Source organism: Vulpes vulpes, chromosome 3 (assembly GCF_048418805.1).
Source record: "Vulpes vulpes isolate BD-2025 chromosome 3, VulVul3, whole genome shotgun sequence".
In the NCBI taxonomy this organism is placed as follows: domain Eukaryota; kingdom Metazoa; phylum Chordata; class Mammalia; order Carnivora; family Canidae; genus Vulpes; species Vulpes vulpes.
In genome coordinates, this window is record NC_132782.1 from 57,289,976 (window position 1) to 57,313,667 (window position 23,692).

Consider the following 23,692-nt stretch of genomic DNA (forward strand, 5'->3'; position numbering starts at 1 on the left):
TTCATTTCAGGCTAGGCTTCTTTGTTTTATTTAGGTTGTAGTCCTAACTATCTTGCCATCTTAGGGGATGAGGATCGTTAGATCTGAGGAAGAATTTCAAGAGCAGTTAGAATCAGCACGGAGAGAAGCTAAGAAGTCTTTCAATGATGATGCGATGCTGATTGAGAAGTTTGTGGACACGCCAAGGTGGGTTCACCTTTTTTTTTTTCTGACTTAGCTTTTTAAAATTAAATTATAAATGAAATGCATGTAAATTATATGAAATATAAAGTTCTAATAGTACCATAGTACATTATCCCACCCCCCTGATGTAACCACTTAATGTATAAGATGTGCATTCCTCCAAGTATTTCCTAGGGGAATAGAAATACATATACACACAGAATACAAAATACATTCAGAAGTACAGTGAGTTTAGTCTTATATAGTATCACATGCTAATATGACATCAGAGCCATCTTTCCATGTCAGTAAATGTAGGTCTACCCTATACTTTTTATTGGGCTTAATAAATCCATGATATAGATGTACCATTAATGTATTCAATCCATTTCTTGTTGATGGAATGTAGGGGTTTTTTTCAAGATAAAAAAATTCTTCTAAGAAATTTAGTTTTATGAAAGTCTGTAAGCATCGGTTGAGATGCTCAGAAATTGGGACTAGATACCTAAGTTGAATTGATAGTGTTGACCAATAATACTAACATCTCACCTGTATATCATATTTAACCATTTGCCACAATCTAAGCATTTACATATATTAAATAATTTTGCTGTCCTAATTCTAGTCTAAGTCCTGTAACAATCCTGTAGATAGGCCCTATTCCCATTTTGCAGGTGAAGACCCTGAGGAACAGAGTGGTCATATGACTTGCTTGAAGTCTCCCAGCTGGGAAGTGGTAAAATTGGGATTTGAATTCAGAATTCACACTCTAAGCTACTACTAAACTGCTTTTCTAGGTACCACTGTAACAAATGCCATGTGAATTTCAAATGTTTTCATTTTCTGCAATTTTTTATATGTATTGCTTAAAATAAGATATTGACTATAAAAGTTTCTTGTTTCATAGATTTTTTTGAAGATGTAAATTCTTTACGTGTGGAACGTTAGCTATATATTACCTCACATTGTAATTTGTTTGCCCAATAGCTAGGACTCCCAGGAATCAAAGACCTGGTAGTACATTTACTTTTATTTTCCCCTGTATATCACCTGGCATGCTACTTTCTTCATGACAAGCATCAACAATGATATCTTTTGAAATATAGAAGTAATATAAATACATTACAAATGTGGAAAATACAGAAAATGGAAAACAAAAGTCACTCATAATCTCATTCTCCTAATACAAGTAATAGTATTTCTGTATATATTCATTTTGTATTTTCTAGTAATATGACATTTTAATGTCATAATTATGCTGTTTTGTATGTTGCTAAATAATTACCTGTTGAGTTAATGGAGTGTCAGAAGATTGTCAAGGTGGTGCTTGTAACTCAGGAAAGGCCATATGAAGATGTTTTATAAATCTGTTCAGAACTATAGAGCTTACATGGAAGGCTGGGCTAGCAAACAGTCTTCAAAGTGTACTATTTTGGAGGATAAAAAAAGAAATCTGATTCCTTTCTTACTTTGAACTCAATATATATTCTAGATGGATTAAAAATGCAAATAGGAAAATAAAAACTGTAGAACTCTTAGAAAATATCAAGGCCGTCTTGGTAGACTCCAACTGTATCTGTCTCTCTAGCCAGATCCCAGCAGTGGCTGAACGGGAACAGCTGGGATTTGGTGCACCTCCTGGTTCTCAGACAGTGTGCTTCAGAATCTCTAAGTTAGATAAAGTAGCACAGAAAAAAGATTAGTCAGAAAGAGAGCCATATGATCACTTACAGAAATCATAACACAACACAGATCCTCAAAAAGTTTCCCTTGTAAGCTGCCAAAAGAATAAGTGTTTCCAACTTCTGAGAACTCAGAAAAGAGCTGTGTTGTGTTCCTAGTAGGTGTTCCTTTCAGAACCGAGAATTCCTGTTCTTCTGTCTCCTTCCCTGGAGAGCTAACAGGTAAGGGAGTGTCAGTGAAAGTGATTTTACAATTGGAATTTGAAAAACAAACCACTTAGTTCCAAGATGCAAAGAGCTAGGAAGTTGTCACTCACATCCAGAAAAGTAAGTAAAAATCAGAGCAAAATGAAAGTCAGTGAATTTTTAGACCTATTAGAGAATGGGGCCTGCAGGGCAAACCATGACCCTGAAATCCGAACAGCATGTGTACACAGTGAATCATAGCTGGGATCTGCTCGCCTGTGGCAGAAGCCGCTGGTGCCATAAACTGACAGGAACACTTCTCTGGGGATTATGATAAATTACTGGAGTCTGAGTATGGACTAGCTTGATAGTGAAAAACCCCTCACAGTCCCACGTTATTATTATTTTGTCTTTTGACAATTTTTATTTTTTAAAAATCAACGGAAAAAACTTTTGCTGGTCACTCATTTCTACATCATAGTGGTGAATATGTGAGGTGAACTACAGAGTGAACATATCAGAATAAACCTACCAAGAAGAATGCTTTCATGTTCACCACATGGTTTGTTTACCCTTATTTTCCTAAGTGTTATGTGGATTTACTCTTAATATTATTTCTCATAATTTTACTCTGTTACATTCAACATTAAAATGACTGTTTATGATATAATATTAGTAATATTTTTTAAAAAATAATGATCCATATGAATTTATTTCTTAACCTTCTTATGGATAAGCCATTGTAATTTTTAGTCTGCCTTAGTTTATAAAAGCTGACCCTAAGGATGATTTTTAAAACTGCCCTGATCATGGGGCACCTGGGTGGCTCAGTTGATGAAGCAGCCAACTCTTGATTTCAGCTCAGGTCATGATTTCAGGGTCCTGGGATTGAGCTCATGTTGGGCTCCATGCTCAGCCGGGAGATTGAGATTCTCTCTCTCCCTCTGCCCCACCCTCTACTTGCTGTTTCTTTCTCTTGCACTCTTGCTTTCAAAAGTAAATGAATAAATCATCAAGAAAATAATAAAAAATCAAATAAAAAAAATCCTCTGATCATAAAAAAGTTTTCATTGGCTTTTCAAGAATACATGAAATGTGACTGTAATTTGTAATTTTGGTGTGAGATTTATCCATGTTTTCCTTGCCCATTTGTACTTGTGACTTGCCCCTCCTCTGAGGTCATAAGTATAGTCTCCTATGTCTTATTTCCTAGTCACTTCATATATGTAGGTTTTTTTTCTAGAATGTTTATTCTACAAATGGAAACTTTTTCATTGGGTTTTTAAATAGGCATGTAGAAGTCCAGGTGTTTGGTGACTATCATGGCAACGCTGTGTACTTGTTTGAAAGAGACTGTAGTGTACAGAGGAGACATCAGAAGATCATTGAGGAAGCCCCAGGGGTAAGGACCTTGTAATGAAATTTGCAAGCTTTTCTATAGGGTAAACCGAAATCACTCTTATTTTCAAATCAGAAATCTGTGAAGTTAGTGTCTCCTCCAAAGTCCTGCTGAATAACTGCTTCCCAGTAGTAATATAATGATAAAGCCCCACTGGAGCCTTGGGAATGAGGAGGGGCTTGGTATTCTCAAGTTACCATGCTAAGGGCACAATCGGGCCATGATCCTTCTGGATGATATCTAGGAAAATCTACTCTGATCCAAGTACAGGCTGTCCCTGACTTCATGATGGTTCAACTTAGAATTTATTGGCTTTATGGTGGTGTAAAAGTGATACATAATAGAAATACTTCGAATTTTGAATTTTGATCTTTTCCTGGGCTCTATAAATGGTATGATACTCTCCTGGGCAGCAGCTGTGACCCCAGCTCCCAGTTAGCCACATAGTCTGGAGGGTAAACAACTGATACGCTTAAAATCATTCTTAACAGTATGTGTTCTTACACTCTCTGAACTCAGTATTCAACAAATTATGTGAGATATTCAGCCCTTATATTATAGGACTCTGCCCAATTGTAGGCTAATGTAAATGTTCTGAGCACATGTGAGGTAGACTAGGCTAAGTTAGGTTTAGTAGGTTACATGTATTTAAATGCATTTTCAGCTACCAATATTTTCAACTTATGATGGGTTTATCCGGACATAAGCCCACTGTAAATTGAACAAGATCTGTATCTGACTTGGAGTGAGCAATTGTATAATATTTCCATGTAGATTTTAAATTGTACTTAATGGGAATATTTGAGGAATGCATTAGCCTGATTGTTGAATGTATTTTTTATAAAGATTCTTTTATTTTAACTATTTCAGGTATCCCTCAAATATATTAGTCATCTTCCTGCCATAGAGGTTTATTGTAGAGGAGAGAGATTTGCTCATATTTGGCAATGTTTGCCCCCTTGAAATAAATTGTTTACATCTCTTTGGGTCTACGTTGATTGGTTAGGTTGTCCTTTAGGTCAAGTCTTACTCCTGTAATTACCACTTTTTAGATTTACATTTCTTTCTTTTTTATTAAGGATTTTATTTATTTATTCATGAGAGACAGAGAGAGAAAGAGAGGCAGAGACACAGGCAGAGGGAGAAGCAGGCTCCATGCAAGGAGCCTGACGTGGGACTCGATCTGGGACTCCAGGATCACGCCCTGGGCCGAAGGCAGGCACTAAACCGCTGAGACACCCAGGCATCCCTGGATTTATATTTCTTTTGAGCCTATTACTGCCATAGGCTTCTTTCTTGTCTGGGGTTTTGTACTTTTTTTTTTTTTTCAGTAGGTATTTCTAAAAAGTCAAGTATCTGAGGTTTCTGGCTAATCAGTTCTCATCTATTCAAATTTTAATTTCTGTTACAGAGTAAATTATATTGTTCAAAGTAAATATCAACAGTAGTTTCAGTAAAGCCTTAATTTGAAGCAATGATTATGTAAATATATGTCTATAGGGCACTGTTTTAAAATGCTAGAAAACCTTTTCCTACTTTTTAATCTACTTTTCTTTTAATGAACCTTTCTTATTAACTTGGAATCTTAAGGTTTACCATTATTCCAAGACACATTGGAATAACATGGACACATTGGACACATGGCGCAGATTGCTCTACCATCTTTAAACAAAATAGGAATCATTCAAAATTTTCATATTGATACATATAATTGGACATATAGTCCTGAAAATTCTTATTTAGGTACAAAGGAGATAGATCATTATGCTGAATAATATCTACAGTTTATAGAAATTACTAACAGAACCATTAAACTTTGGCTTAGGGACAGTTGACTGTGGTATAGGACATATTTCTTGATGAAATGTGTAGCATTAGCTGTTTATCCTTTCCCTTTAAGGTACTATTTGATATCTAGAAATGCAGTATCAGATGTTAAGGGAAATTGGTAGTAGGGCAAAGTGCTAATGGAAATTTATTTTGAATATTTTTCATAGCCTGGCATTAAACCTGATGTAAGAAAGAAGCTTGGAGAAGCTGCAGTCAGAGCTGCTAAAGCTGTAAATTATGTTGGAGCAGGTATGCTAAGATTTACTTTGTATAGAGGAAAAGAAATAATCATTTATTTATGTTCAGAAGGCAAAAGAAATATACAACTTTTAAATCACTGGCTTTCAAACCAATTATATCCACATTAAGAAATACATTTTGAGACCCAGTATATACACATAAGTATTTATGTCTCTATACATATTTGGGGGGAAAAAATCACTAAACAGTACTTAACCCTAGTTATGTGTAATGCTATTTGATATTTTCTATCCCATTTTAAAATAAAACCATATTATCTAAAATAAACCATGGAGGGCAGCCCCGGTGGCACAGCGGTTTAGGGCCGTCTGCAGCCCAGGGCGTGATCCTGGAGACCCTGGATCAAGTTCCACGTCGGGCTCTCTGCGTGGAGCCTGCTTCTCTCTCTGCCCCTCCCGCCCCCGCATCTCTGTGAATAAATAAATAAAGTCTTTAAAAAAATAAATAAATAAAATAAAATAAACCATGGAGCAGAAAGTACAGAGAGTTCCCATATTGCCTATCCCCACACTTGCACAGCCTCCCCAACTATCAGCATTCCAGACCAGAGGGGTTCATTTGTTACAATCAGCAAACCTGCAGTGATACATCCTTATCACCCATAATCTATCGTTTACATTAGGGTTCACTCTTGATATTGTACGTACTACTGACATTGTTGCACAGTATACATTTAGAGAAATGTATAATGACATGAATCCACCATTGTATCATATGAGTACTTTTTTAAAGATTTTATTTACTTAAGAGAGAAGGTGAGCACGAGAAGGTAGCGGGGGAGTCAGAGGGAGAAGCAGATTCTCTGTGAGCAGGGAGCTCAATGCAGGCCAGATTGTTGAGGATCATGACTGAGCAGAAGGCAGACACCCAACTGATTAAGCCACCCAGGTGCTCCCAGAGTCCTTTCAGTGCCCTAAATATCCTCTGTGCTCTGCTCTTTTCCCTTCCTGTCTTTAACTCCTGACAGTCACTGATCTTTCTGTTGCCTCCATAGTTCTGCCTTTTCATACAGTTTGTAGACTTTTCAGATTGGCTTCTTTCACTTAGTAATATGCATTTAAGCTTCCTCCATGTTCTCTCATGGCTTGATCATTTCTGTTTAGCGTTGAATAGTGTACTCCATTTCCTAGATGTACCACAATTTATCTGGTCACCTACTGAAGGACATCTTGATTGCTTTCTAGGTTTGGCAGTTACAAACAAAACTATTATAAAAATCTGTGTGCAGAGTTCTCTGTGGACATAGTTTCAATTTATTTATGTAAACACCAAGACATTGATCACTGGATCATATGGCAAGAGTATGCTTAGTTTTGTAAGAAACTGCCAAACTTTCTTCCAGAGTGACTGTAACATTTTGCATTTCTACCAGCAATGTATGAGAGTTCCTGTTGCTTTATATCTTCACTAGCATTTGGTATTATCCATGTTCCATTCTAATAGGTGTGCAGTGGTATCTCATTTTAATTTGCATTTCCTTAATATGATGAGTGGAGCATCTTCTCATATGCTTACTTACCATCTGTGTTTCTTCTTTAGTGAGGTCTGTTCAGGTGTTTTGCCCACTTTTTAAATTGGTTTGTTTGCTTTTTCTTGTTATTGAGTTTTAAGAATTTTTAGTACATTTTGGACCATAGTCCTTTACCAGAGGTATCTTTTGCAAATATTTTCTCACAATCTGTGGTTTGTCTTCTCATTCTCTTGACATTATCTTTTGCAGAGCATAAGTTTTTTAAATGTAGTTAAGCCTGCCTTATCAATTATTTAATGAATTATGCCTTTGTTGTTGGCATAATTTTGTATGCTTTCTTGTTGTATCTAAAAAGGCATAACCATACTCAAGGTCATGTAGATTTTCTCCTGCTATCTTCTAGGAATTTTATAGTTTTATGTTCCAAATTTGGTCTATGGTCCCTTTTAAGTTAATTTTTCTGAGAGTGTAAGATCTGTGTGTAGATTGTGTGTGTGTATGTGTGTAGACATAGAGTTATTCTAGCACCATTTTTTGAAAAGACTGTCTTTGCTCCAATGTATTGCCTTTGTTCCTTTGTCAGAGATCAGTTGTCTTTGCTCCATTGTATTGCCTTTGCTCCTTTGTCAGAGATCAATTGGCTATATTTATATGGGACTATTTCTGGACTACCTGCTCTCTTCCATTGATCTATTTGTTCTTTCTCCAGTATTTCAGTGTTTTGAATACTGTAGCTTTATAGTAAATCTTGAACTCAGATAGTGTCCGTCCTCCAACTTTGTAATTCTCCTTCAATATTGAATTGCCTATTCTGAGTCTTTTGCCTCTCCCTATAAAACACTAGAATCAGTTTTTTGATATTCACAAAATAACTTGCTGGGATTTTAATTGGAATTGTGTTGTCTCTATACAGTAAGTTGGGAGAACTCACATCTTGACAATGTTGAGTCTTCCTATCCATGAACATGGAATATCTCTCCATTTTGTTCTTCCTTGACTTCTTTTATCAGTTTTATAATTTCCTCATATGGATCTTATACATCTTTTGTTAGATTTATACCTATTTCATTTTGGAGGTGCTTGTATAGATGGTATTGTGTTTTTAACTTCAAATTCTACTTATTCATCATAGGTATATAGGAAAACAGTTGACTTTTGTATATTAACCTTTTTTTTTTTAAGATTTTATTTATTTTTTCATGAGAGGCAGAGACAAAGGCAGAGGCAAAATTAGGCTCCATGCAGGGAGCCTGATGTGGGACTCGATTCCAGGACTCCAGGATCATGTCCTGAGCCAAAGGCAGACACTTAACCACTGAGCCACCCAGGCGTCCCATATATCCTGCAAGCTTATTATGATCATTTATTAGTTCCGAAGGTTTTTTTGGTTAATTCTTTTGGATTTTTCTACATAGACAAGTCATCTGTGATGAGACAGTTTCATTTCTTCCTTCCCAATCTCTATACCTTTTCCTTTTCTTGTCTTCTTGCATTTCTAGGGCTTCCAGTATAATGTTGAAAAGGAGTGGTGAGAGTGGATGTCCTTCCTTTATTTCTTATCTTGGTGTGAAATCTTCTAGTTTCTCACCATTAAATACAATGTTAGCTATGTGTTTTTGTAAATCTCCTTTATCAAATTAGGAAGTTCCTTTGTATTCCTAATTTGTTGAGAGTTTTTATTATAATTAGGTATTGAATTTTATCTGGTGTTGTTCTGCATCTATTATTACAGTCATATGGTTATTCTTTAGCTTGTTGATGTGATGGATTACATTAATTGATTTTCAAATGTTGAACCAGCCTTGCATACCTGGGATAAATCCCACTTGGTCATGGTATATGTTTATTTTTATACATTGTTATTTTTGCTTTGCTAACATTTTTGTTGAGGATTATTGCATCCATGTTCATAAGAGATATTGATTTGTAGTTTAGTTTTTTTGTAATATCTTTCTCTGGTTTTAGTATTAAGGTAATGCTGGTCTCATAAAATGAGTTAAGAAACAGTCTGTCTTCTATGTTCTCAAAGAGATTATAGCAAATTGATATAAATTCTACTCTCAGTGTTTGGTAGAACTCACCAGTGAACCTCTATTTTGGAGGTTTTGGAAGTTATTAATGATTATTTCAACTTCCTTAGTAGATATAGGCCTATTCAGATTGTTTCGGAGTGATTTTCTCTTGTGTGACTTTGGCAGATTGTGTCTTTCAAGGAGTTGGTCTGTTTCATCCAGGTTATCAAATTTATGGGCATAGAGTTGTTCATAATATGCTTTTAATATCTATTAACCATAAGAGCCATAGTGATTTCTGTTCTTTCATTTCTGATATTAATAACTTGTCTCTTCTCTCTTTTTTTTCTTAACTTGACTAGAGGCTTATGTATGTTACTGATCTTTTCAAAAAACCAATTTCTCTTTTTATTTGTTTTCTCTATAGATTTCTACTTTATTATTTCTTCTTTCTTGCTTACTTTGGAATTAATTTGCTGTTCTTTTTCTAGTTTCCTAAAATGGAAGCTTAATTTTAGATCTTTCTTCTCTTCAAATATATGGAGTAAGTGCTATAAATTTCCCTTTTCCCTCCAAGCATTGCTTTCAGGGCATCCCACAAATTTTGAAAAGTTGTATTTCTATTTTCATTTAGTTTAAAGTATTTTTAAACTTCACTTGGGATTTCTTCTTTGTCTTATGTGTTACTTGGTACTGTGTTATTTAGACTGCAAGTATTTGGGGATTTTTTTCCCAGCTATCTTTTTGTTACTGATTTCTGGTTCAATTGATTTTTAATTTAATTGTGGTCCTGAAAAAAAAATTGTGGTCTTGGCAAACATTTTATGATATGTATTCTTTCAAATTTGTTAAGGTCTTTTCTATGACTCTGAATATGGTCTGTCTTGGTGAATGTTCCATGTGAATTTGAGAATATGTAATCCAGTATTGTTGGATAAAGTAGTCTATAGACATTGAGTATATCCAATTTATTGATGATGCTATTGAGTTCAACTATGTCCTTACTTATCTGCCTGCTAGATTTGTCCATTTCTGATAGAGGGGTGTTAAAATCTCCAGCTGTTTTAATGGATTCATCTATTTGCAGTTTTCAGTTTTTATTCCATGTATTCTGACACTCTCTTCTTAGGTATATACCCGTTAAGGTTATGTCTTTTTGAAGTATTGACCTATGTCATTGTCCTCCTCTCTAAAGAACTTCTTTTAACATTTCTTGCAAGGTAGATCTACTGCCAATAAATTCTCTCAATTTTTGTTTTTTTGTTTGTTTATGCATATGTTACACCTTTTCTAGTTGTCCACAGTTCTTGGATATTTCGCTTTTTTTTTTCAGTCTGTCTGTCTTTGCTTTTAGTTTTGGAAGTTTCTGTTGTCATATCCTCAAGCTCAGAGATTCTTGCCTTAACTGTGTCCTGTCTACCAATGAGCCAACCAAAGGCATTCTTCATTTCTATCACAGTGCTTTGATCTCTAGCATTTCCTTTTGATTCTTTGAAATCATTTCTTTGAATTTCTATGTTTCTATTTTTATTATCCATGTGGGTTCTTGCATGTGTCTAGTTTTTCCATTAAAGCTCTTAGTGTACTAATCAAAATGTTTTTAAGTTCTTGGTCTGATTATTCCAACATTTCTGTCATATCTGAGTCAGGTTCTGATGTTTATTCAGTTTCTTTAATAAACTGCGTTTATTGCCTCTTATGCCTTGTGATTTTTTTTCTTAATAGCCAGACCTGAGGTACCAGGTTCAAAGAACCATGGTAAAGAGGTCTTTAGTCATGTGGTGGTTAGGTATGGGGAAGGTGAAGTGTTTTGTAGTTGTATGATTATGTCTACATTTTTTGGTGAGCTTGTGCCGTGAACTGTGAATTTCACCAGTGCATCTCAGTTTGTTTTTTGCTTATTCACTGATTTATTCACTTATGGGGGACAGGGTGGCTGGAGTTGTGTATTTCCCTTCCTCCAGTTATGTTAATTAGGCTCTAATGAAACCCTCGTAGTTTAGACTTTAGTAAAATATGGACAAATCTTGTTTAGAACAGAACTTTGGTGGTAGCCCGGGTGGCTCAGCGGTTTAGTGCCGCCTTTGGCCCAGGGCATGATCCTGGAGACCCGGGATCGAGTCCCATTTTGGGCTCCCTATGTGGAGCCTGCTTCTCCTGCTGTCTGTGTCTCTGCCTCTCTCTCTCTCTCTTTTGTCTCTCATGAATAAATAAATAAAAACTTTAAAAAAAAAAAAAAGAACAGAACTTGGTTTACTTCAAATGGTTCCTTTTCTCCTTTCACTGCTAAAGACTCAAGGGGATTTTTTTTCCAGTATTCATTGTAAGGACCTATTAGAGCTTCTGGAGGTAAACACAAAAGTTTGAGGAGGCTGTCCTTGGAGTTTATAATGCTCACAGTTTTCCACACTGAGCATCTAGCAACATATTAGTTGTAACCTGGTTTTTCTGTCTGGTACTTGTTCCCTAAGAAGTTTTGTTCATGGGTCTCTGTTCCAGTAAGTTGTGACTTTCTATTTGCCTGTCTGTCTCTCTTAATTGGGACAGGGGTGGTGGTGGTGGTGGTGGTGGTGGTACAGCAGTTTGCCCTGTGACCTCATATCTCCAATGGATCTGAGAAAAATTGTTGATTTTTCAGTTTATTTGACTTTTTACTCTGGTCAGGGTAGAATGGTGACTTCTTAGTTTCTTATGGGCCAGAAACTGGAAGTCTTCACTGAATTTTTATAAGCCACTAATGGGTTATGACCCACAATTTGAAAAACAGTCTTAAGTTATATGGAACTAACTTTCAGCTAAGTGAAACAAAACTCAAACACGGAACACTGCATAGTATATGATTTCATTTATGTAACATACTAGAAAAAACTATGGTTGCCTGGAGGCCAGTGACCTGGGGAAGGGACTGACTGCAAAGGAGAACAAGGGAACATTTTGGATAATAGAAATATTTTGCATTTTCGTGGTGGTAGTAGTGGTTTTATCACTGTATTCAATTTCTGAAACTCAGGATACTTCCCTACACCTAAAACAGATAAATTTTATTATATGAAATTATACCTTAATAAAATTGGGAAAGATGAAGATTTAGTTGCTAAGCAATCTTCTAGTGGGTCACCAGCAAAAGGACTTTTAAAGGAAACCTCCAACAATCAGGAGGAAAAAATGTTGTATTTTTTCTACTGGATTAGAGTGAGATGGAATGTGAGAACGTGAAGTTCCAGGGGTCTTTGTGCCCTGAAGCCAAAACACATGGCCCAACCATGTTCTCATTGCTGCAACAGCTAACACTACTCATAACTTGGGCTTACTATTTGCTCAAAACCCTGAGCATGCTTTTCTATTGCGAGATTTCATGTGGCTCCCTATTTTTTAATAAAGAATCATTTACTGCTGCAAAATGTGAGATATTTTCCTCACAAAATGCAAAATGTTTACCATTGAATGAAGGCAGCATTAAATGTTGATGTGATTTGACTCTCTAATTTCAGGAGACTCTTAATAAAAGACTCATAAGAGACTCAACTCTAGGAAACAAACTGAGGGTTGCTGTTGGGTGGGAGTAGAGGAATGGGGTAACTGGTGATGGGCATTAAGGAGTGCACGTGCTGTGCTAGCACTGGGTGTTATATGCAACTGATGAATCACTGACCTTTACCTCTGAAGTCAATAATACACTATATGTTAATTAATTGAATTTAAATAAAATAAAAAATTTTTAAACATTAATTTAAAAAATTAAAAAATAAAAATTGATGTGATACATCATGGAAGATTTTTATTTCTTTTTTTTTTGAAGGTTTTTATTTCTACTGATTGATTATATGCTATTGAAATATGACTTGTTTTTTATCTTTTAGGAACTGTCGAGTTTATTATGGACTCAAAGCACAATTTCTACTTCATGGAAATGAATACAAGACTGCAAGTGGAACATCCTATTACTGAGATGATCACAGGAACTGACTTGGTGGAGTGGCAGCTTAGGGTGGGACTATTTTTTCTGTTAAAGATCAGTCTTGAGAATATGTCACCTGCTAGCCTCCTAAAAGAAGGTGTCACTTTGGACAAGGGTTCAATTCTGGCTGGTTCAGTTCTGGCTCCTTTATCATGAGGACAGGAAAATAGGAGGTTAAAGATATTTCATTTGTTGCTGTGACATTATTGTCACTTTATGGACTCAGATATCTAACCTGTCACTTACCATTATTTCTCTTAGACATAGGATAGCCTAAGGCAAGGTGCTGGTGAGCTGCTGCCACTGAGGTTGTCTTGTGACCACATTATCTCAACACCAAAGCCTTGTACTCTACCTGAAGGCCACAGTATTCTGTGCTGGGCCATCCTTTGCTTTTAGAGGCAAGACAGATGCTAGCCCCAGTGAAATGAGCTAAGGAAGAGTTGGGAATGAAGAGCCAAGGTAACGGTCTAGACTACTAGAGTGAACCAAATGCAAGTGCTGACTTACACACTGTTGTTGGCCTGTAGTAGGATAAGTATAGCCCTTTCAGAATAAGTGTTTAGAAATTTTTACAGCATTTTTGTGACATGTCTACTGTATGTTACAAAAGTATGTCTATAATTGTTTCTTTGTTATAAATAGTTTGAGAAGCACTGGCCTAGACTATGATTCCTCAAAGCATATTCTTAAAGGAATATGGATAATAACTAAATCTGTTTTACTCTTATTATTGAAAACAATTGATTTTACAGCCTTTTTAATATAAAAAATGTTTTTATGTACCATAAATACTTTTATATTTAAGTGTTTAAGCACTATATTCTCTGTAGAATTCTTGGTTCTTTATGTATTCTGAATCTAAATTTTTTTTCATGTTATGATGCTAAAGTCTTGATTATTATTTTGATAATTTTGTCTTTCCAGAACTTCTATGGACAATAATATGATGCTCCTTTTGCTGGTTCCTTGGGGATGATTGGTGGTTTTAATTGAGCCATAAGATTCTTTGGGGCCTCTATAGCCTTGGGAGCTAATGAAAACCAGGCACATCAGGCTAGTAAGTGTTAGTAAGTAATGGGAAAATTGTAGCGGATTTAGAAAGTTTTGGAAAGAATGCTTCTGTTTCCAGAATTCAAGGAAAGGGGGAATTTTTTTTTCTGAAGCAGTAATTGAGAGTCCATAATTTTTCTTTTTAAGATTTATTTATTTTTAGAGGCAGGGAGAGAGGGGCAGAGAGAGAGGGAGAAAGAGTCTCAAGTAGACTCCACGCTGAGTGCAAAGCCCGATGCAAGGGCTCAATCTCACGACCACGAGATCTTGACTTGAGCAGAAACCAAGAGTCAGATGCTTAACTGACTGGGCCACTTAGGTACCCTGGGAGTCTAGAATTTTGAAATCATGACAGATAAAGGATTTCTAGGGAAGGGAAAGCTTTTGGACATAAGGGGAACCAGTAGACTTTTTTTCTGCATCTCAAGAAATTGCAAGAGCTTTAAAGGCCTTTAAAAAGAGAAGTAGGCTTTTCTTATCTGGGAAGGGATTCTAGAACTTATGGATACCACTAGACCTCATTTATAATGTTGAAGGCACTTTGGATCCTGGCTTCCAGGCAGAGGTAAAACAAGAGGGCTTGCCATTTGATGGGTCAAGAGTTCAAGCTCCAGGACCAGCCTCTGGAGTCAAAGCCTCCCTAGAATGAGATTGCAGTGATGTGGGCATTTAGGCTGCAGACACAGGTGGTACCCATGTCCAGAGGAAGCTGGGGAATATATCCAAGTTCCAGGAGTTCCAAAGAGTCAATGTCTAAGCCTAAGAGAACTCATATGGCACAGATTTCCAAGTATCCAGAGGCATGGTTGGGGCCTGTCTCTTCTGAGCTCAGATAGAAACCAACCTGAAAGGAAAATAGATAGGCAAAGATAAGCCAGTTTGAAATGGGGCTCTGTAGTCAGAAATTAGATCACATCTTGAAATATGGACATGTGGTCATTCTTTTCCAGGTTTCTATTAAGACAAATAAAATTCTTTATTAAAACATTAAAAAGTATTTCATTATAAAGGATAAGAATGAAATGACAATAGCTAATGCTTATGTAGTACCTACTACATGCACTTTTCTCTGAACCATTAAGAGGTTAAAAAACATGCCCAGAACAGAGTAAGTATAGAGACAGAATTTGGGCCAAGGCAATAGGGCTGCAGAGTCTGTGGTTCAAAACACCGTGTCATAAAAGCATTCAATGTGGTCCCATTTTCCTTTCATTCTTAACTGCTCTGGTTCCTGATTTTTCTTATCTACAGATTTAAAGAGATAAACTCTTTACCTCTGTTTCATGCTTACCTATTTAGTTCCAAGTGGTGCTAAATTACTCAGTTTTTTCCCCCTATATCTTTTGCTTTCTCAGTTTGTCCTTTTCTCATCCTGGAGGAAAACTAGAGAAAGTAGAGAAAGTGACAGCATGTCCTCCATTAGCCTTTTCCAAATTATACTAGTTGGAGAGAGAGAATTGTTGTATTGGTACATAATAGTCAAAATAATGTAATTGTAGTAATGATAAAATGATGATCATCCTGCTTATAATCTGGTATCATGCAATATGCATTAACATAACAAAATTGAAAAACCATCATGTGATGATGGTGATGAGGATGACAAAGATGGGGGAGCCTGTCCAGCTCAGTTGATAGAGCATGTGACTCTTGATCTTGAAGTGGTGAGTTTGAGTCCCACACTAGGTGTAGAGATTACTTAAATAAACTTAAAAAAAAAAAAAAAAGGCTAGGGCAGCCTGGGTGGCTCAGCAGTTTAGTGCCGCCTTCAGCCCAGGGCCTGATCTTGGAGACACGGGATCAAGTCCCATGTCGGGCTCCCTGCATGGAGCCTGCTTCTCTGAACTCTGCCTGTGTCTCTAGCGTTCTCTCTCTCTCTCTCTCTCTCTCTGGGTCTCATGAATAAAAAAATAAAATCTTAAAAAAAAGTAAAAGGCTAACAAAGATGGCAAATGCCACAAGTTTGCAATATGCAAACTTAACTGAGCCAGGGTAGGAAAGCTTCCCTAATGACGTGATTATTTTGAGCTAAGGTCTAGAGAATAAGCAGTTAACCAGAAAATAAGATTGGAATAAATGTTCCAAGGAGGATAAGGTATGGTATATCCAGAGCTCAAAAGGTGAGAAATGCTTTATACATTCAAGTACCTGTGAGTGTAGTCCTAAACACCAACAAATAATTTACTATTAAAAAAGATTGATTTGATAACTGAGCACTGACTGATGTTTTAAATGAAAACAGATTATCTTGCCAGTAAGAAATTTTAGTTGTAATTACATTGAAAAAACACTGATCTTTATAATTTAGTCTTCACCTGCTTTCTCTGCTTAAAGAACTCTAGAAACCCTTGTAATACATTATTTCCAAGCTGCATCTGTTTTTGTAATCTATTTTTGCTTTTGCCCCAAACTCGGGGAGGTGGATGAAATAATAGTTTTTATTTGACTTGTTATAAAGCCCAAATGTGTATTTTCCATGGAAAAAGACAAGACCATCAACTTCTCAAGTCTCATAGTTGTACTAAAAGGAGGAATTTCATAGAAGCACATATTCTTCTTTTACCAGATTGCAGCAGGAGAGAAGATTCCTTTGAGCCAGGAAGAAGTAACTCTGCAGGGCCATGCTTTTGAAGCTAGAATATATGCAGAAGATCCTGCCAATAACTTCATGCCAGGGGCTGGGCCATTGGTGCATCTCTCCACCCCTCAGGGAGACCTTTGTACTAGAATCGAAACTGGAGTGAGACAAGGTAAAGTGAAATAAATGAAAAGTCACAGTCTTTTTAAATTTTCAGTGCGTTATTATTTCTGGACAGTTCTTTTCCCTGTCTTATGGAAATGTTTAGTATGTTTTAGAATGAAGGATGTAATTGATTTCTCATTAATCTTTATTTTTCTTTCTGGAATAGTTATTTTTAAAAAATAGCTACTAATCTTTTTTTTTTTTTTTTAAATATATTTTTTTTTAATTTTTATTTATTTATGATAGTCACAGAGAGATAGAGAGAGGCAGAGACACAGGCAGAGGGAGAAGCAGGCTCCATGCACCGGGAGCCCGACGTGGGATTCGATCCCGGGTCCCCAGGATCGCGCCCTGGGCCAAAGGCAGGCGCCAAACCGCTGCGCCACCCAGGGATCCCAAAAATAGCTACTAATCTTTAACAATACACCCTTTGTTGAGATGTAGCAGTATTTGTTCAAACCTAAATAACAAACATTTTGTGTGTACTATTTTATATTTTTACTCTGCCTAGTTCTAAGAGTAATTTAAGGTTGCTGATACCTGCTGTGCTCAACACCCTCTGCGTTCAAGGGACTTAAAGTTAAGCTGGAGAATTAATATATAAACTCAGTGTAAGCTAAACAATAATAAAAGAAATAAAGAAAAATAAAAAATATGAGTGCTCATAGTGTATGATTAACAACAATGGTCATAACAATCAGCATTAACTGTACTGTGTACACTGTTCTAGGTGACTTTTTTATCTGAACTCCTTTAACCGTGAGAACTACTCTATGAGTAGGTGTTATTTTCACTCCATTTTCCAGATGAGGAACCAGGGCACAGAGAAGTTAGCTGACTTACCCAAGGTCACCTCACCCTTGGAGCCAAGAGTCAGACCCAGTCTCTCTGGCTCCAGAATCCATGTTCCGAGCTACTACCACCTTGACTTTAGTTGCCAGAGAAGTTATCCAGATGGTGAGTGACGAAAAGCAGTTCTCAGGATTAGAGGTTACGTTAGGCCAGTACAGTCAGGACACATTTCTAAGAGGAAGTGTGGAATAGATTTGAGTAGGCAGATTGAACAGCACACAGAACAGTGGAGAAAGAAGAGCTTAACTCAGGTGTGTTGGAAGAACTGTAAGAACACATGCAGCTAGAGAAAAGGGTTCAGGATGGTGAACAGTTGGAGATGCAGCTAGAGGTACAGGTTGAGAGCAAATCGCAGTGTCTTGAAAGCCAAAATGAGGAGTCAGGACTTCTTGATGACAAATTGGAAGAATTCTGAGAGCTCTGGCTAAACCACAGCAAGATTTAGTAGTCAGTAGGGTTTTTTTTTTAACTTAACACCAGAACATTTTAGAGAGAGAACACTCACAGTGGATAGGAAAGAATCTGTAGGGTGAGCAAAACTTGTGATGTAATTTGATAAAGATACTCAAAGGTTAACAGGTATAATTCCGAGAAGGACTCCTAGATTCACATCTCTTCTACTCCAAGAAGCTTCCCCAACCCTCCCCTTCTGCGTTCCTTAAGCTCCTTATGTATTCCTCAGGCACTTTGCTTATTATATTGTTTTACAGTAACTTTTTACTCCTTGTATAGTTTTCCCATTATATTGTAAGTTTCTTAAGGGAGAGGCTGTGTCTTCCATGGTCTAGTTGCTGCACCTTACTCAGTCCTGGGCCCAGAGGGTGTTCAGTACACATTGGTGAGTGATGGTGTGGATAGGTGGGTGGATGAGGGATAAGGGGGTGTACTTTAACTCCTTGCTTTTATAGATAAAGACCCTGGGATTCAGAGGGGTCAAGTGGCCTGCCAAAAATCACACAGAGATCCTGGTACAGTGTTCTTTATAACACACCACGTCCTCTTAACTTGAACCATTTCTAACCTTGAACCATGAGATGTGCATGGTTCAGATTTTTTTTGTTTTAAATTATTCCAGCCAGCATTTTGGGTGGCGCAGGCTGGCCTACAACTGGGCTTCATGTGCATGGCTCTGAACTTACGGGGCTGCGTGGTTCAGACTCTTGTTCTCTAAGACTGTCGTAGCAGTGATGGCTGCTATTCATTTATTGGTTCTGCCAGGTATGGCACTTGGCCTTTTATTATCAATCCTCCCAAGGACCTTACAGGATAATGGGATTATGCTCCATATTTTTCTGATGAGGAGACTGAGGGGAGGAGGGAAGGAAATGCTAAGGGCAGAAATGCTTGTGACAAGAGAGGGTAGAGGCAGTTTGTACAGACTTCCAAAATGAGGGAAGGGAAAAGAAGGTTCAGAAGAAGATAGGACGGGGAAAGCCGGCCTGTTGTAGGGCCTGGTGCCCTTGGATGGCCGTATTCTCCTCAGATTTGTGCTAAGTTTTTAAACCTCTGTGAGCCTCAGTTCCTCATGAATAAAACAGTGATAATGATATCTATCATGTAAGAGCTCCAAAAGATTAAGTGTGAAATGAGCATAAAGCCCCAGCAGAATGTCTTGTGTGTCATATTTTATCACTTTGAGTTTTGACTTTGAGTGGTTACTGTGGTTTTTCAATTTTAGGAGATGAAGTTTCAGTGCATTATGACCCCATGATTGCGAAGCTGGTTGTATGGGCTACAGATCGCCAGGCAGCCTTGACGAAACTGAGGTACAGCCTTCGTCAGTACCATGTGAGTGAGCCACGGCCGTGTTAGGACCCAGATGATCTGTGTCTCTGCATAGCCAAGTATGTCTGTAATGACTGGTGAGGCTTTGTTTTTGTCAGCTCATGGCCACCAGTTACCCAGGTGTCAGGAACAAACTGAGTGCATGTTCCCATGGGTCAGAATAGAGTTTAATGACTTCTTGTTTTAGCTAGAAAAGAAAAATTGCAGGGCTAAAGCTGTTAGTCAGTGTTATACTTCAGTGAAACCTGATATTAAATTCATATTCATCCTGGTAGATAAGGCCAGCTGTACAAGTGTGGCCTGCAGTCTGGTTTTTATTTTCTCCAGTGGAAAATACTTATGTTCAGTTTTATCCATTTGACAGAGTTTGTTGCTTTTTTGTAGCACATTCATTTCCTTGGTGTAGTAATATACCAAGACCACACTGATGTAGCTTCATAGAAGAATTTCTTATTAACTCGTGATGTCCAAAGTGTTATATGTCATTAATTTCACCAAACTTCTCATCTATATGGCTCCAGCCACGCTGGTCTCCTTGCCATTCCTTAGACACACCCAGCATGGAGCCATGTGTTCCTACTCTCTATTCCAGAATGTTCTTTCCCCACATTATTGTAGGACTCCCTCCTCACCATCCTCAGCTCCTGCTCACCTCTGAATTCTTCCCAGGCTGCTCCATTTTTTTTTTTTTTTTTGAAAGATTTTATTTATTGGGACGACGGTGGCTCAGCGGTTAAGTGTCTGCCTTTGGCCCAAGGCTCAAATGATCCTGGGGTCTCGGGATCAAGTTCCACATCAGGCTTCCTGCATGGCGCCTACTTCTCTCTCTGCCTATGTCTCTGCCTCTCTTTCTCTTGTCTCTCATGAATAAATAAATAAAATCTTTTAAAAAAAAAGGAAAGAAAAAGATTTTATTTATTGAGAGAGAAAGAGCAGGCGTATGTGTACATGGACACACGCACATGCATGCACACACACGTGCACACAGGTGGGGGAGCACAGAGAGAGAGGGAGAGAAAGAATCCCCAGCAGACTCCTCACTGAGCATGGAGCCCTGACGCAGAGCTCAGTCCCACGACCTTGAGATCATGACCTGAACCGAAACCAAGGATCAGACATTTGACTTACTGAGCCACCCAGCTGCCCATCCGTTTGTTTGGGTTTTTTTAATTGAAGTATAGTCGATATCTAATGTTCTATTAGTTTTAGGTGTATAGCAGGGTGATTCAATTCTATAATTTACATAGGACTCACCACAGTAAGTATAGCTACCCTCTGTCACCAAAGTTATGACAGTACTATTGATTATAATCTGTAGTCCATGTGACTTAACTTATTTTATGACTGGAAAATTGTGCCTCTCGATCCCATTTATCTATTTACCTTATCTTCTCACCTCCTTCTCCACTAACAACCACCAGTTCTCTATTTATGAGTCTGTTTCTGTTGTGTGTTTGCTTTGTGTTTTAAATTGCACATGTAAGTGAAAATATATGATATTCATCTTTGATTTATTTCACTTAGTATAATACCCTCTAGGTCCATCCATGTTGTTACAAATGGCAAGATTTCATTCTTTGCTGTGACTGAGTAGTATTCCTTTATGTGTGTACACCACATCTTTTTTATCCTTCATCTATTGATAGACACTGAGGTTGCTTCCATATCTTGACTATTATAAATTGTGTTGCAATAAACATAGGGGTGCATATATCTTTTCTAATTCATGTTTTCATTTCATTTGGGCAAATAGCAGTGGAATTATTAGATCATATATTTCTGTTTTTAACTTGGGGGCAACATCCATACTATTTTCCACAGTGGCTGTACCCATTTATCTTCCTACCAGTGGGGCATAAGAGTTGCCTTTTCTCCACATCCTCACCAACACTTCTTACTTCTTATCTTTTTGATACTGGCGGTTCTGACTGGTGTGAGGTGATATCCCATTGTGGTTTTGATTTGCATTTCTTTGATGATGAGTGATGGTGAGCATCTTTTCATGTGTGTGTTAGCCATTTGTATGCCTTTTTTGGGGGAAAAAAAATCTGTCCTGGTTCTCTCCGCTTTTTAATTGGATTATTAGGTTTTTTGGTGTTGAGTTGTAGGAGTTCTTTATATATTTTGGATATTAGCCCGTTATCAGGACATATCATTTGCAACTATCTTCTCCCATTACCTTTTCATTTTGTTGATGGTTTCCTTCACTGTGCAAAAGTTTTTTAATTTGATGTAGTCCCAATAGTTTATTTTTGCTTATGTTTCCCTTGCCTGAGGAGACATATCCATAAATATGTTGCTAAGGCTGACTTCCAAGAGATTACTGCCTATGTTTTCTTTAGGAGGTTTTTGGTTTCAGGTCTCACATTTAAGACTGTAATTCATTTTTAGTTTATTTTTGTGTGTGGTGTGAGAAAGTGGTCTTCATTCTTCAGCATGTAGCTGTCCTGTTTGCCTACCACCAGTTATTGAACAGATGTTCCTTTCCCCATTGTATGTTCTTACCTCCTTTGTAATAGATTAATTGACCATATAAGCATGGGTTTATTTCTGGGCTGTCAGTTCTGTTGATCTTTGTGTCTATTTTTGTTCCAGTACCATAATGTTTTTATTACTCCCGCTTTGTAGTGTAGCTTGAAACCAGGTCACCCTGTTTAAAATAGGGCCCTTTGCTCTTCTGTCTCCCCTTAACCAGCCTTATTTTTCTTCATATGGCCTGATAGCATATTAGATATTTGTTAATAAATATTGTCTGTTATCTGTTCCTAGAATGTAGGCCCTGTGAGGTTTTGTTCTTGTTGTGTCCCTATTACTTGGATAAGGGCCTAGCACCTAATGGTGCTCAGTAAATGGGTATTAGATGAATGATTGGATAAATGAATGAATGAACCCAAGGCTCAGATAGCTGGTTTTACCCTTGATCCCATTTATTGGGTGGGTGTGGGTTCATTTTATACTTTTTCACTTTTATATCATTGTGTAAAGTTTGGATTTTAGTGTCAGAAGGAAGTTCCTTTAAGGTCATTTAATCCTGTCCCATCCTCAGTGCAGCAATCCTGTCCTGTTTGCAGTCTTCCTATTTTGTGGGAGTATTCTGAGTGGCAAGTCTTCAATATCTTGCAAATAAATCTCATTTAAGTTCATTAAGATTTATCACTCTTCTAGCTTGAGTCAATTAAATGTCTCCATACTACCTATTCTAACATCACTCCCTATGTTCTCTTTATCATAAAGAGCAAAATGTAGTTTATTGCATTTTAAAATGTATCATAAAATACAATTTTAAGTATTAAGTCCAGATAGATAGTGATGGTAAAGTGGGTTTTTGGTTTTGTGTTTTTCCTATGAGTTGTCCTGTTGTCACCATGTAGGTTTTTTTTATTTTCCTTGAGAGTTGCCCATAATAGAAAACACTTAGGACAGAGAGCAGAGGCCATAGAAATGATTTTCTGAATATGTTGTTTTCCCCATCCACTGGGGATGTGGGTTTTTTTCTCTTCCTAGATCGTCGGACTGCACACCAACATCGACTTCCTCCTCAGCCTGTCTGGCCACCCAGAGTTTGAAGCAGGCAATGTGCACACTGATTTCATTGCTCAACACCACAAAGAGCTGTTTCCCAGTAAGAAGGCCACAGCCAAGGAGTTTTTATGCCAGGCAGCTCTGGGTCTCATCTTCAAGGAGAAAGCTGTGTCTGATGCTCTCAAAATTCAGTCAGAAGGTATGGAATGCTGTCCTCTTTCCTTTGCTTAGGATTCTCTGAATAATCACTGAAGGTGCTTTTCTTTTTTTTTTTTAAAGATTTATTTATTTATTTTATTTATTTATGATAGACATAGAGAGAGAGAGAGAGAGAGAGAGAGAGACAAAGACAGAGACAGAGACAGAGACACAGGAGGAGGGAGAAGCAGGCTCCATGCCGGGAGCCCAATGCGGGACTTGATCCCGGGACTCCAGGATCGCGCCCTGGGCCAAAGGCAGGCGCTAAACCGCTGAGCCACCCAGGAATCCCCTGAAGGTGCTTTTCTTTATGCCACTTGTGTCCCTTTTTTTCTCTAGTAATTGACACCGTCCTCTGCTAATGTGGTTTTTAGCATGAAGCAGTGTAGATTCACATATCATGGATGTGCCTTTAAACACTTTTTAACCCATTCAGTACAACTTAACTAGTTGCCAAACAGTGTTGAGATCTTTTTTCAACCTAACACTGATTTTTCCTAGACCCTGTGCTGACTCCTTCCAAAGCTTTTTCAACTCGCTGCTCCTCGAGGGCCTACTTTAGTGTATCCTCTACACCA

At 37.5% G+C, this 23,692-nt stretch overlaps 1 protein-coding gene across 5 annotated transcripts in view; it reads left to right on the forward strand.

Moving 5' to 3' along the window:
* Window positions 1-23,692, forward strand: part of MCCC1 (methylcrotonyl-CoA carboxylase subunit 1) — a 61,695-nt gene that overhangs the window by 21,321 nt on the left and 16,682 nt on the right. For all 5 annotated transcript variants that reach the window (XR_012000439.1, XM_072752594.1, XM_026007232.2 and 2 more), the window contains 7 exons: window positions 65-186; window positions 3,321-3,432; window positions 5,427-5,508; window positions 12,864-12,991; window positions 16,581-16,764; window positions 19,288-19,397; window positions 22,899-23,115. Coding sequence is in view for 4 of the 5 variants with exons in the window: in XM_072752594.1 (XP_072608695.1) it covers window positions 65-186; window positions 3,321-3,432; window positions 5,427-5,508; window positions 12,864-12,991; window positions 16,581-16,764; window positions 19,288-19,397; window positions 22,899-23,115 (955 nt within the window). In the remaining variant the exon portion in view is untranslated. The remainder of the gene's footprint in view (window positions 1-64; window positions 187-3,320; window positions 3,433-5,426; window positions 5,509-12,863; window positions 12,992-16,580; window positions 16,765-19,287; window positions 19,398-22,898; window positions 23,116-23,692) is intronic.